Below are 15,368 nucleotides of genomic sequence, written 5' to 3' on the forward strand. Positions count from 1 at the left end.
GAAGAAAACATGTGTTTGAAATCTCACGGTGTTTATTCAGGTTAAAAGGTTAAACCGTGTGCTGCAAAGGCTAGAAGGACAAGTTATTGTTGTGAAATTGTAACGTGAGAATTTGTTTAGAAAGAATTAGATCGAAGGCCAATGGTTTGGAATTGCCGACTTCACCCTTTATTACTTGGGTAAAAAAAATCAAAGCGCTCTGAAATAAATGCTCAAAAAACCAGACCTGAAGCTGCTGAGGCGTGACTAACTCTGAGGCTGTCTCACACACAGAAAATTAACTCTTGTACACACATAACGCACACACATCAGATCCCATGCAAGCGCCTTTTTTTCTAATATGTTCTGAATTACACGCTTGTATGACTCACCTGGTTCATTGAGCACACTGCACGCCTCATGTGCTGGTGTGTGTACCAGTTTGTGTTAGAGTGTCAGGGTGTCTTGATGCGCCACGGCCTCAGGCATTCAGGTTCAGTGAACGTGTCGTTCAGGAAAAGTCAACAACTGCAGTTTGGTGCACATGTGGGGGTGATGGAGCTTAGCATGACTTTGTTTAGTGCATTGTCTGTGTTTCATTATGAAGAATATTTATAATGGAATCATGTAAGAGTGCACCGATGATGGGTTCAGATTTTTAAAACGCGCTATGATAAACAATGAACATTATAGAATGAATAAATACAGTAATCCATTGGAACAAGTGTAATATCTGGAGGAGGTGGATTGCAGTGCTGTTGTTTTTGCTTTTAGGATTTATCTCTGGCAGTTCCAACAAGTCTCTTAAATTTGAAAACATTTGCTGTTACCAAATGTGTGGAAACCATTTGAGACAGTTCTCTTTCTGTTGCAACATTGAATGTTGACTGATCTAAACCAGATTGGTGACTGGGAGCTTAACATCAGTGGAGGAATGGTCAGACTTTCCCTAGTATCTACTCCTAAACCCTGTGAAAAGTCCTCCAAGACAGATTAAAGCTCAAGTGAATGTAAAGTGGGGGTTTACTGGTCCAATGTGGCGTATGGGGGGAATCAACAGATAGAGACGATTTCTTTTACAGTGCAAATTCGCATGCATTTTTTTACACCGTATGAATGCACATTGTGTTCTGCGTCCTGATTGGCTTCCCCATTCGCTTCATATGCGCGTTTGAAGCGAAGCACCGCCCCCTTTACTTGAAGGACGCATCTGCCACACGAAATGTGCCGCAGGATCAAAAAATGTCCCCATTCGCTTCATATGCGCATTTGAAGTGAAGCACTGCCCACCAGCGACACATCCAACTCGGTGAGTTTCGCTGCCTGCTGAGGCGAGGAGCTGCACCCCTTTTTCTCCTCTCATAAACATAAACCACTAGTGAAAAAAGCTGGTGTGATTAGCGGCTAATGCAATCCTAGCTCAGTGCCGACTTTCAAAGATGAAAACTACAGAGAGAACTTTTACCTGCTACTACCACCTCCTCGCTGATTCTCATCCACGCCAAATCATTCCTAGTCCGGTTCCAGTTATAAAGGCCGTGTCATACATCTCCAGGTGGTCACACACAGCTTCTACTCCATGGTTGAATGGGTGAACAGACCGGTGTCCGTGCTGATGGCCTGACGTCATCGTCAACAAAGACTCTGAATGTGTTCGGCATCAATGTCTGATCGCTAGCAGTGTGACTCTGAAGTGCTGTATGTTTGAAGACAGGTTTATGTTTTAAAATCTACAAAGGTTTGAACTTTGAGAGTGTTTAAACAAGAGATAAATGTTAATTCCTGTCTGAGAAAAGTGTGTGGTGAGGGGTTTTACAGCTTTAAAACATGTATAATAATTGTAAAAAATAAAGGTGACTACTTCGCGGATTTAGCCTATTGCGGGTTATTATTAGAAAGTAACCTCTGCAATAAACGAGGGACTACTGTATATTGATTGGGATGTCCTCCAAAATTCTAAGGTCTATTTTTGGTTATAATCTTCTCAAAATCTGATGAGTACTTTTGACGTAACAAACAAAAAACAGACAAACAAAAAAAATTATTTGGTGTAAATATTACTTCCTTGGCTGAGGTAATTAACTTAACACGTTTTTGGATTGGAGGATCCTGAATCACTGGAAAAACCCCATGCAAGCACAAAGAGAACATCTAAATCACACAAAAAGGTCCCTTGTTCGGGAATCTAACCCAGGCCTTTTTGCTCCTTCAGCAAATGTCATATGTGATTAACTATTAGATTATATTAAGTTTCCGACCTGTTTTATTGCCACGTCCGATTACAATGCCAAACTCAACGACTGTGCGCCACGACTTCTCACTCCCTTTTATAGTCATGTATATTTGGGAGTTGGTGCAGACTTACTTCATGCATCGGGAATAGAGCTGGCATCGTGCCACTGGTACTCGGACCACACAGGAGGGGAAGGCCAGGAGCAGAGTGTGGCTCGGCCGGTCCAGGGTCAGCGACAGCAGCTGACGGGCCTGTGGGGAGTTCTCAGCACACCTGCATCCCACACACAAACACGTGCAGAAACACAAACACAACAGAGGAAAAAAAGTGCATTAAGCAATTTTAATTGCCAACTTGAGAGAGCATGATGAACCCCTCTGACCTCCCTCTGGGTGTAAAGTCCTTCTTCATGTTGCGACACAACCAAACACAACCAAACAGTTCCATATATAAACCCCCGTAATAACAGTGAAATCTGAGAGAGGCTATCCAAGTTGCCTGATACTACAGTGTCCTCCTAGATAGGCAGCATGCTGATTGCAGAGGTTTGTGGTGTCGGCTGGTCATCAAAAATGGCAGCAAGGGGCTGAATCACTCCTAATTGGCACTTAGAGATAAAATAGCTGGCACCAACCTACCTCCACCAGGCAGATTTATAACATTTTTATGCACATGTGCACTCATGCATCAGTTGTATCTGGAAGGTTTATGGTAATAACATCTCGACAGGCCCACACTCATTAAGAAGAATCTATCATTCTGCAGAGGCCAAGCTGTGACTCATTCTTCACAGCCAATGCAATGCATAGCAGAAAAACAAGACGGTGGGAAATGTGAATAAACAGCCATCAAATGCAAAGAGATAGCAAAGATGTACTTTTACACTTGTTGACAGGGAACCAAGGTCAGGAAGTAAACAGGAGACAAAAAGGAAATTCAGTGATGAGACTCCTTCAGGTCATTCTTGGTGTCCAATGACAACAGGCCACCAGAAATCAGTGATTATCATCTGTGCCGACCTCAGTGATGATAACTATATTATGTGGCCTGTTCCTGGGTAGCCTCAGGTTTTTTGTGAGACATGCGGCTTCTCGTGTCTGAATATAATCCGAGGTCGAGACTGGCCTTGCCTGGAGTCGTAAAAGCATGATATGATGGTGGTTTCTGTTTTCTGATTAGCTGATTATCTGCCCTAATGGCTCGCTTTCACCATAAAACTGCCTCAAGACTAGTCCAGCTAAATCATTACATTGTTCCATCACTGCCTTCACTAGCCACTACCTATATGATTTATACCTGAGATAGAAATGGTTAGCATCAGAGTTGGGGTCAATTATAATTGTAATCGCGTAATTGACAATTAATTACCATGTTACAGTTCTATGTACAGTTCTACACATACAGCATGCAGTTAACAATTATTCAAATACAATTCATATATCAAGCTTTCCCACATTTTACCATTTAAAAAAATAGAAATCGAGGGGTATCCTGATACAAAAAAAGCACAGACGCCCACACCAAAAATATAAAAACCTATATTTTCATTGATTAGGAAGTCAAACAAGGTAATCAATAGATGGGAAAAAAATTAAATGACAAATATTTGTTTTTAGTGTATTTTACAGATGATTTAGGGCCTGAAGCATAAGAGATGCTAACAGAAAGCGAACACAAGAGGAAGGTTAACTTTTATTAGGTTATTCATTTCAAGCTCAGTAATTGTGATTGATTGTAATTGAACTTTACATTCTGAGGATAAAAACATAATTGGAATTTAATTGTAATAGGAAAAAATCCTGGTCACTGTATTTGTAATTGAGTGGTAATTGAACATGGATAATTGACCCCAACCCCGGTTAGCGTGTCCTTAGCAAAAGGAAGAAGAAAAACGTTGACAGCAGAGCCCGCTAAAGAGCAAAAACAAACCGAAGACACTTTGGTTCCACTCACTGCTGACAAAGACACGCATTCAAACATTAGAGAAATGACGATAACGGAAAGTGAGGGTACACTCTCTTTAAAAATCCTCTAATTGGCCCCAGTGAATGATTATTTCCAGCCAAATCTGCCTCCATCTGTGTGACAATTACCTCCCTTGCCCTGCAGCCATCCAGAATGTTGAAGAGTGAATCTCAATGAAGAACAAAATGCAAAACTGAAGGTTGAAAAGGCGCCGTACACGGCGCTCATTACACAATGACGGCATCAGCTTCATGTAAAATGCTAATTAGGCTTAAATGAGAGACCCAATCTATTCTAATCTCTGTCAAGATCCAGAAATTAAATGGGATTCAGCGACCGACTGTAGTCACGGGTGTCAAATGTTCTGACAACGTGGCTGAGATCAATGCGATTCAATCCTTTTTCATGTTTTTTCCTCTGGAGCATTTCATCTCTTGCTAAGAAAAAGATGTAAGAATTCTTGATGATCAAAATGCCCCATATCTTCACTTATTTTTTTGTTGCTGCTGCTCTCGATGGTTGCATGCCTGACTTCCTGCACAATGGAAAACATAAGACTTGTATAAGGTTTCCCTGATGATTCTCTATAATTCATGTCGTCATGTTATAACATTTTTTGTTTGCGCAACTCTTCTCCACACTCATCACACCGCAAGCTCCTCTCGATACTCGTGCATCAAACCCAGATGTCACTCAGCCTCTTCTTTGCCTGGACTAATGGCAGTACGTCTGCCATCTGTGATTCATTTACAACCTCCTGCAATCTATGGGGTTTTGCCGTAAAGAAATAATGAAGAAATCCTTTTTCAATTCTTTGCCAAGAGTTAGATGCCTAAATGAATACCATTCTAAGGTTCTGATGAAACTACACCCTGCAGTTTGTTAGGCTGTATTATTGTAAAGACTGCAAACAAAGGGTGAACAGCTGGTCCGATAAGGAGAAAAGTACTTATAAAGCCTGAAAATTACTAGGTTACAAAACCTGCGACAAGCATAATCTAACTAAAGCATATTTATGGTAATTTTGCACTTTGTTTGGAAGGCACTGTGTAATCACATGATGAGCTTGAGATAGGAGTGAAAAGCAGATGCTGCTTTCTTGTGACAGGCAAAGAAGCAGAAAACTCTAAATAGCTGCTGTGAAAACAACATAATTTTCAGTATGAAAGTATGAAATGCTTGTCAGCAGATGAACTTCAGTATCTGCTTACTTATCAGGGTTGAATCCTTCCAATTCCTCCAGAAAGATGTTGCTGTTGGTGACAGTATTGTCCTGGTTTGGCATGATGAGGAACTTGAGGATGGTACCTCTGCTTGACCCCAGGAAGAGGACCGTTCGATTCCTGTATGGCCCGGCCTCCGTATCCACGACCATCTTGTTTAGCTGGTACCTAAAGCCCAGAGGAGCACAAAGAGGAAAATCACTGCATTAATGGCACAGAGCAATACACAACCCATCTGGGACTTTTCATTCATGTTGGCTAAAAGCACTGTCAAAGCCCTTCTGGGACATTTTATGTTTTAAGTGCATTGCATCTAATATGTTTACGCGTGTGACGTCTATTTGTGCCTCCAAATATACCATTTACCCTTGAGTCATGGCAAAATTGAATAAACTCCTCACAGAGAAGAAAACGCTTATCAAATTTCCATAATAAACTAATTACAGCAGACGTCTAAGTCATTAATAATATCAGCCAAGTAAATAGGCTTGTCCCCAAACAATAGAGCACAGCTGAGCTACATAAAGTCCTGCGTGTGCGAGTCAACAAATGAGAATAAAAGCTATGGTGTGTCAAGTGTTTAATAGTCTTCATACGTCCAATCCATAATCTCCTGGACTTGTTGGTTGGGAGGAAAAATGCATAGATTGGACGGAGAAGCTTGGATGACTTGATTTGCTGCAGCTGTTTGCCTGTTATCACACAAACTTTACCAGCATCAAAGGTTTGTCTTTAATATGTACAGTACATCATATCAGGTTTAAAGTAGGACTCCTGTTTATTATTGGGAATACAATAACTTTTGAATAAAAACTGAATTTGCAAAGTGGGTTTAGAAACTTTAATTATGACAAATGTTGATTTATTCGTCCTGAGATCCCAAAAAAAAACCTTTAAAAATTGCATGATAAGAAGCCCAGGCAGGAAGCCATACTGGGATCTTTGTGTGGAGTTTGCATGTTCACCTTGTGCTCATGTTTTTTTAAAGGATCTCTAGCTTCCTCCCACAATTGACAAAAATCTAAGTTAAGTTAACTCACTCACTGCCATTGACTCATATATGCGTCAATTGTGTTTTTCGGCAGTGATACATAGTTCTTCTGTGAATATCAGCCTTGTACTATGGTGTAGTGACCAACTGCAGGCATGTAGGTGGCACCATTGCTCCTTTGGATGAGAGATTAGCCGATTATCACCATCGAGTGGGACACACAGGGACAAAGCAGAAAATGGAACTACGAGGGAAGACGATGAAGCTCCCAGCAGCTCATAACAGCTCACACTCAACCAGAGCATGTGTGGAACTAACTAGACTAGTGAGAGTGTTGCGATCAGGAGACAAAACAATTAACAAACCGGGGAAAGCGGGTCGACTCTGCATGTCCGGGCGGAGGAGGAAATGGCGTGTGGGGGAACGGAAGGAGGGGAGAGACTCGGAGCAAGGCCAAAACACAGTAAGAAATCCATTCAGTTCTGACCCAGATAACAAAATAATAATAATTTTGCCATCAAAAGCCCGGTCTCAGTGTTGTTTTATAGAATCAAACCAATGTTGTCACTGACATGTTTTCAGAAAAACTTTTTTCTCAGCTTTTTGCCAGAAACTGGCAATTTGTGTGAAACTTGCCTCTATTCAACTGCTGATTAAAGAAGAACGAAACAAGTTAAAAACATTTTTTTTTTCTGATGAAAGTACAGATTCTAATCTTTCCGAATCTGGTTTCAGATTTCAGATTGTCATAGTAAAAAATATTCTGTCAGTCAAAATGCTCTAAAACGGCTGGCAGTGAGGGGGGTAGCTGTTCTGAAAATGGCTGGCAGTGAATGAGTTAAATGTTGTCTCTGCCTGTAAGAATGAATGTGTCAATGATTTACTAGCTGTGAATGAAATGGCACATTTCATACTACACAACAAACTCAACGAGTATATACTGCACTGTCTACTATATACTGTCAGTATGGATGATGACGGTTCCCACTGAAGTAAACGATAAAAACAGAAAGCACCCTAAGGCTAAATATCTCAGACGATTCGCCACCTTTGGAAAGTGAAGTCGAATATCAACATGTGGTCATTTGATCCCTAAAGATTTTCGGAATTGTGCAACTGACAAAACTGTCAGTTAACTTAAAGGGGACATATCATGGTTTTAAATCCTTCCTTTTTACATATAAATCATACAGTTGTGGTCTATATAAAGCGGAACTGCAATGCTTGGGTCTGAATTCCTCATTATTATAGCTCCACAGGCCCCTTTTCTACCCCTTTTCTGATGTGCTTCTGAGAGCAACTCGTTTTGGTGCGGTCTCTTTAAATGCAAATGAGACACTCCATACCCCGCCCCCTCTCCAGGTGACACTCGATTCAACTCCACCCTGCTCGGCCATTTTTGTAGTTTGACAGAAGAGATACGGCTATGTAGCGGCGCATAAACTTTCTATTCAGAGGTTATTTACAAAATGTCAACAACAGAAGACTTGTCCATCCAGCTTTACATGTTCGAGCCAGAGTTGGACCCGGCGGAGCGAGATGAAAATGAAGATAATGAACCTGCAGAACCCCAACAAGTGAGCTAACACAAGCACCGAGCTAACGCTAGCGCCAAGCTAACGTCACGAAATGCATTTTAATACAGTCTTTTCAAAGACAAAAACGGCAAAATGAAATGAATAATGAAAACTTTAGACTTAAATTAAATCACGTAGACCATATCATCAAGGATCTAAAAGAGCACACAGCGCTAACATATGAAGACGGTGCAACTGCTAATGCTAACAAAACAATGACAGGGACGTCTTATCATCACACTTTTTAGCGTTATTTACAGCTTACTGAAGTGCTCTGTTCGTCGTCTCCAAAGATAGAAGGAATTGAACCCTCAATCAGACAAAGTCTTTTGGCAAATCCTTCTTTATACTGGTGGAGGTTGCTGAAGCAGTCATCCTTGAAGTGCTTCGCGCACACAAAAATGACCTTACCCACAGATGTAGGTACATTTCCGTGAAAAATAAAACTCAACCAGGCACTTCGAAAAGGTTCTGATGCTGGGAGACGGTGTAATGAAGCGTGTGGGTTACTACATCCAACAACCGAACATTTTGACTTATCCTCTCGTAACTTTGGCATCCTTGAGCTTGGACTACAAAATAAAAGCGAGAAATAAAAATGGCGGATTGCTCGAAGTGTTGGACCTGGAGTTGATGTACTAATTTGACAGTTCCGCTGCAAATACTGTGATGTAATAGTTCAAAAAACGTAATAGAGAATAGAAAAATCAAAACAGATTGAAAAATATGAGCAAAACAGAATATAAAGATATCTACGGAGCACCTGAAGAGACTAATTTGATTTTTTCTGTACTTCTAAGCACTCTAAATATACAACAAAATGCATTTAAGGGCTAAAAAAGTGGATTTAGCATGATATATCCCCTTTAAAAACAAGAGGCATATTTACAAAAGTGTTAAAAAAAAACTAATGGAAGACAAGAAGAGATACTTTTGTTTTGAAACAGGGATGTTTGATTTTTAGCTTGAAGCCAGTCCCAGGATGATTCTACATGACTAATGTTCCCACCATGTGTACTTAAAAAATGTCCCGATATAGTATACATCTGGGTATTTCTGACGTACTCAATCTTTTCATACTATCTAATGTGAACATTTTCACATCAGACTTAGTATCTCCATGTGGTCCTGTGACTCACTACTAGTGTCCTGTACAGGCAGAATAAAGTTAAAAGTAAAATAGTAAATGTAGCATTTTCTTCAAAATCAGATGAGTTGAAGAAAAATATAAATAGACAACCAAAAGTTTATAACCTTTACAATCGAATATTCACAAAACTCTTTCTGAACGTTTTCTGTATCTTTGTGTGTTCTGACTTAAATCTACTTCTTGCTTAAATGCACTTCACAAGTTTTGCTAAAGCAATCTGCAGTTTGCACGACTTTCACCATCAAGTACCAGGAGCTTAAACCTAAATCAGTCGTAGGCAGCAGTGAGCAGAGCGCCAGACATAATCCTACCTCAAGGAGTTTAGTGAAGATCAGTTTTTTTATTCATCACATAACCTATGCAACAGCTTTGCTTTTTTAAGGTATGGCAACCTCTAAATAGAGTTACCGAGCTGTGCCAGGGTGTGGTTGGCGAGCACGGTGATGCTGTGCTGCAGGCTGTTACAAAAAAAAAAAAAAAAAACACAATTTTACAGCAACTGGTGCAAATCCTACTTTAAAAATCATGTTGGCAACTCAATTTGTTAGAAAGACTTTTAAAACTTGAGCCTTGAACATCTGCTGTCAGTCAGCCTGTGTGTGTTATTGCCTCTCACCTGACCATGGTTCGGACTATCCAGGGTCTTTGTCCAAGTGATGGAACCGCTTCATCCATCAGTGGATGAGTCTTGACAAAGTTTAACATCTCATCAGGGAAGGCGTTGGAGGAATTGAACCGGGAGCCTTGAACAGCACAACCACCAGGTCTGAAAATAGGAAATACAAACCTCTTACCTTATATGTTGAGTTATTTAGACCCTCAGTTCCCAAAGTGAGGTACGGGTACCCCCAGGGGTATGCATATTGTCATAGGGGTACATGATTCTTTTTTTTTTTTTAAACTGTGACAACTTTGGAAACTAGAGTACTTGGAGAGAGCAGACCTCCGCCAAGTAGCTCATTTCCACCCATATTGTGATTTAACAAGTACAGCACACACTTTCCTACCAATACTACATTACCCATAAGCCACTGCGCTTAAAGGAGCAGGCACATCCATTCATATTGTGATGTCCACGAGTGGTGTTTTCTCATTTTTGGTAACAAAAAATTTAATCATCTGTTCCTTGTCCAATTATCAACATTTCCTGAAAATTTCATCCAAATCAATTCATAACTTTTCAAGTTAACTTTCTAACAGACAGATAGACAGACAGACAAACGCGGGGTAAAACATAACCTTCCACTCTGCGCTTTGCACTTGGCAGAGGTAACTAGAATATAAACAGAGCAGCAGTCAGGAGCCTCCATGCTTTGCCACAAATTACACATTGGCCTCTGTAGGACTACCCTCTAGTGGTGACAGAAAAACGATGTCATCAAAAAAACGCAAATACAGAACAAGACTTTGCAGGGAGAACGATTTAAGACTCAGACTCTCTCAAATTCATCTAAACATTCTGTTCATCTTCTCAACCTCTCCATGCTCAATACAGTTGTAGAGAGTTGCATTTCACAGTTTCAGAGTGATGAATATGTTGTATTACTGCTATATGTTCAATCAACAAACGTTTGGTAATAACATAGATTTGTTTCTCACAGAAAATGCCAGTAGGGTACTTAATTCAATAAATCGAGTGATATATATATATATATGCACTGTAGCACTACAATGTATATTACATTATGTTATTGTGTTTTAAGTGTGCAAAAGTAGTGGGTACATGGCTTCAGGTTAAATGTCTGAAGGAGTACAGTGAAAAAAAACCAGTGATTTGGACTACTTAAGATCAATGTGTATAAATTGGAAAACAAAGAGTGAACTTTCAATTTCACTAACATTTCATTCACACTTGTACAATCATCCCAGTGGGTTACCACCTCTTACACACAATAGACCGTTGCTTTCACTCAGTGTGTACACTGAGCACAAACAGATTCTGCTAAAAATGAATCGGAGTTCAGATTTTGTCCATCCTCGCATCATTATTTCATTACAACCCGTGCACGGGCACATTAATGGATCACTTTAATCTGTACCTCGGTTTTGGGATGAGTTCGTCTGGAACCGGTGTCCAAATGGACTCTGGAGATTTCTGCTCCTTGAACCGTCCATCAAAGACGAATGCCAGCTGCTCCATGTCAAAGGCACACACCGCTGACCCTGGAATGCTGCAGACACAGAGACAGAGACAGAGATGAGAACAGAGGCAGAGGAAATGACAGAGATGACAAAAGACAAGTCAAAGACAAAAGGAGCCAAGAAAATGAGTCAAAATCCAAAGTAACACATGAGGTATCGGACAGTCAGAGGACATGATTAAAAAGAGGCAAAGGGAGGAGAAGGTGGTACGGCCACAGCCAGATTCATACACAGAGTCAGACAGAAAGAACATGTTTGAGGAAGAGAACCAGGTAGAGATAATGACAGAGATGGATGAGGTAGAACGAGAGGCAGATGGAGAAAAACTGACAGATCTCAAAGAAGACATCTGCACTGATACTAAATTACTTTCTGACTTCTGTCATGTAGGCTTTCCAAGATGGGTGACTGTGAATAAGCGAGAAAAAAAGATCTTGTACTACAAATGAAAAATAGAAGACTCCAGGCAAAGAAATAAGAAATAGCTTTAAATCTGTCAAGTATGCTGACAGAGCTAAAGATGTTCTATCCTTAAACAAGAAAAAAAAAACATTAAAACATGCTGTTCATAACCATAAATAAAAAATATCTTACAACAAGTCTTTGGATTCAAACAGCAAAGACGAAATCAGTCACTGAATTTTTGACCTTTTTTCTTTGTAAAACTCCAACAACCTGTTCCAGTAAAAAGCTTGATGCACATCAGAGCCTGTGTAACTACTCCTGAACCCATAGCGACAGGGAGCAGAGCATCAAATAGGACCAACCAACAAGCTAACTCACACACAGCCCTTAGCTTGGTGCTACACACTGTGTTTTGGCTGCAGCATTAAGGGAGACAGAAACACAGTGCTGTCAGGGCGAGATAAGAAATGACTTTTAAAAACATGCCATGTCTCCTCACTGTGTTCTCAATGTGTCTTCGTGGCTGACTAATGTTGTGCGTGGAGTGAGAGCTTGTGAGCGATAATACCTTAAAAGAACGCATGCATTAAAAAAAATAAAAAAAACTTGCACACTGAGTCACCTGGAACCTGCTGCTACATGAATCACACACAACCTCCATCTGTTACTTTTCATCTTTTATTAGTTTCTTCTTCAAAGATTAGACGTGCGGCTGGTTGTCAGAGGGTCTGTTCTGCCCAAAGTGACGGCTCAGCGTTAGGCTGAGTGCTGCTTTAGCTGAGTGCTGCTGTAAAAGCCAGAGACCTGTTTGTCTGAGGGACAGCAGCAGGGAGCCGTGCTCTATAGATGTGCCTTTTTAAAAAAAAAAAAAAAAAAAAAAATACTTCAGTGCAATAACAAAAAAAACTCATTTTGACAGACAACTGTCATCAAAAGTACACTGCATATATATATATAAATTAAATAAGTCAACAAAAAACAAAAACAAAACAGAACAAAATAGAACAGAGGAAACAAAGAAAACAATGAACAAAAAAATAGGGGAAAGCAAAGGTTTAAAAGACATACATAAAGGAAAATTGGGGATAAATCAAAAGGGTAAGATCCTTTTTGTCACACATCTTTGGATGAAATTATGTCATTGTGTAGTCTACTTAGTGTATTTTCAGAGTAAATTCTATTCATTCTAATATCTCAAATTTTCAGTGCTATTTTTTCATCATCTAAAGCAATGATTCTCAAATGGGGGTACGCGATGGCACTACAGGGGGTACTTGAAAGTGGAAAATTAACAAATTAAAGCATTCAAAAGATGGGGTATAGAATGCTTATTTTAGTTAAAAATGATAGTCATATGATGATGGTAATTATCTTGATTAAAACATTAACTATAAATACAAGGGTCAGCCTTTGTCCGGACATGATTAAAAATATTTAAATAATTCTACCATATTAGGCACTAAATACTGTTTTATTCTACCTATTTACAAAAAGAGATCCTTTAAAATGTGTGTTATCACTTATTCATTCCGTCGTTATGCTCGATCGTGGTTTTTTTATGTATTCTGAGAAACATGTCGTTGTCGTACTTGGATTCAGAAATAGGAGAAAGGGGTACTTAAGCCAAAAAAAAGTTTGAGAACCACTGATCTAAACTTTGCTCTACCGTTCTCAACCAAAGATTTATTTTGGGTGAGATTTGTTGTCACCTGTCCTTGTCGCCTGCTTCATAACTCTAACACTGATTTAGATCAAAGATATTTGTCAGTAGCTTCTCAACCTCTTTCTGGAATCTGTTCAGAGTAGAGCATGTAAGAAGCATATGTATATAGCTTGCTTTTTTCTCTCCAACATTTAGTGCCTTGAACAGAGAATTTCTCACATTAATAAAGTACCTCGTGCTCACTTTTCATGCAAATTCTCTCCAGTATTCGGAGAAAATTATCTTTAGGTTTCCGTTCCCATTTTTCTCTTACCTTATTTTCAATTAAACATTGCTTTTGTAATATTTTATAAATATTGGAGAGATTTCCTTTCGCTTTCTTTCTATTTTAGACCAAAGATGTGTCATTTGATCACAACTCCAACCATTAGTCGACAAGTATACGACTCCATCCTGACCAGGCAGATGTGCTGTGGATGACGCAGCCTCTTTCCATGTGTCAGCTCAGGTTTAGCTTTGCCTCTTCACCCTATCATTTTGGCTGAGTCTCTGTGTTTAGTCCGTCTCACTGCAGGTCAGTGGGTTTGCCCCCGTGCAGAGCTGGAAGTCTAAAGGCCGCGGGCAGTTTTCCCATTAATGACTTTTAACTCTGTGGTAGATTTCCTGGCTGCATTTATTAGATTATGTGTATTCTCCTGCACAGAAAACCACCTCATAAGTTTCCTAATCACCCTCACAAACGTAAGGCAACATGTGTTTACCTCAGATCACTCTTTATTTTATTCTTTTTAGGGTTATTCAAACAAGGTGGTTTTAGTATTTGTTTAAAAAAAGATTTTTGAGAAACTCAATGACAGATGTCAGTGAACATTTTTTTTTTTTAGTTTGCACTGAAAAACTTAAATATTGCTGTTCTAAAATATACTAGATATTCTAGAACAGCAATATTAAAGTTTGTGGGGGGGGTTGTGAAATTAAACACACACACACACACACACCAGGCTTTAAACGAAGACCCCCTCAGTGTTACAAAACAGCACTAACTACTGTCAAATGTTGCCAATAATCTTTATTGGCTCACTAAGCGTTTGCCTCATCTGTTCAAGTAAATTAATTTTTCTCATTAACAATTACGTCACATCCCCTGAACGTCTCTTATGACACAGCCCTGTTGTCAACCACATAAACAATGATTTCTCGTAACGATACCCTAACCCCATTATCTATTATTTTTCCCTTTGCTCTGTACACATGTGCTACAGGTTTTCCTGGTATTGTAAACCTGCCCTGTCATTACTCTTGTATGGTCCTCTTCATTACTAAACACTAAATATCATAAACATGTAACGTCCGTGCTTAGATGATGCATGATTGTACCTCGTTTTGCAAAGGACTTTTACCGGTAACACTTTACAATAAGGGTCCCTTAAATAATGTTAGTTAATGCATTACCAAGCATTAATTAACAGTGTATTAATACGTTATTAATAATTTAAATGTATCCCCTAACATCAATTAGCATATCAGTTAATGCATTAAAAGCAGTTAATTAATGTCCACTGCACAGGGTTAATTAAAACAATATTCAGCATTAATAAAAGTTACATAATGTAATTACGTATCCTTATGTATGCATACCAAATATGCATTCATTAATATATTGGTAAAACGTAATATGTCCCTAGTAATCATTTACTTATGGTGTTTATTAAGTAAGATGTTACGTAACATTAGCAACCTGACATAAACCCTAATATAAATGAATAAGAGTGCCTCATAAGCATTACTCAACCATAGCTAACAATCAGTAATTGCTTTTTGGCTTTTTAGTTTATGTCAGTTTGCTAATGTTACGTAACACTGTACTTAATAAACACCATAAGTAAATGATTACTATAGGCGTTATTACGCTTTACTAATATATTAATTAATGCATATTAAGTATTCATACATAAGGATAGGTAATTACATTATGAAACTTTTATTATTGCTTAATAATACTATTTTTAACTGTGCATTGAACATTAATTGACTGATTAA

At 39.1% G+C, this 15,368-nt stretch overlaps 1 protein-coding gene across 3 annotated transcripts in view; it reads right to left on the reverse strand.

The window, feature by feature from the left end:
- Nucleotides 1–15,368, reverse strand: part of sema6bb (sema domain, transmembrane domain (TM), and cytoplasmic domain, (semaphorin) 6Bb) — a 184,605-nt gene that overhangs the window by 43,273 nt on the left and 125,964 nt on the right. For all 3 annotated transcript variants that reach the window (XM_028444268.1, XM_028444270.1, XM_028444269.1), the window contains exons 11-14: nucleotides 11,158–11,289; nucleotides 9,735–9,884; nucleotides 5,389–5,568; nucleotides 2,345–2,485 (exon numbers count right to left, since the gene is read on the reverse strand). In XM_028444268.1, the coding sequence (XP_028300069.1) occupies nucleotides 2,345–2,485; nucleotides 5,389–5,568; nucleotides 9,735–9,884; nucleotides 11,158–11,289 (603 nt within the window). The remainder of the gene's footprint in view (nucleotides 1–2,344; nucleotides 2,486–5,388; nucleotides 5,569–9,734; nucleotides 9,885–11,157; nucleotides 11,290–15,368) is intronic.

The sequence above is a fragment of the Gouania willdenowi genome, chromosome 4, assembly GCF_900634775.1.
Source record: "Gouania willdenowi chromosome 4, fGouWil2.1, whole genome shotgun sequence".
NCBI classification, from domain to species: Eukaryota; Metazoa; Chordata; class Actinopteri; order Blenniiformes; family Gobiesocidae; genus Gouania; species Gouania willdenowi.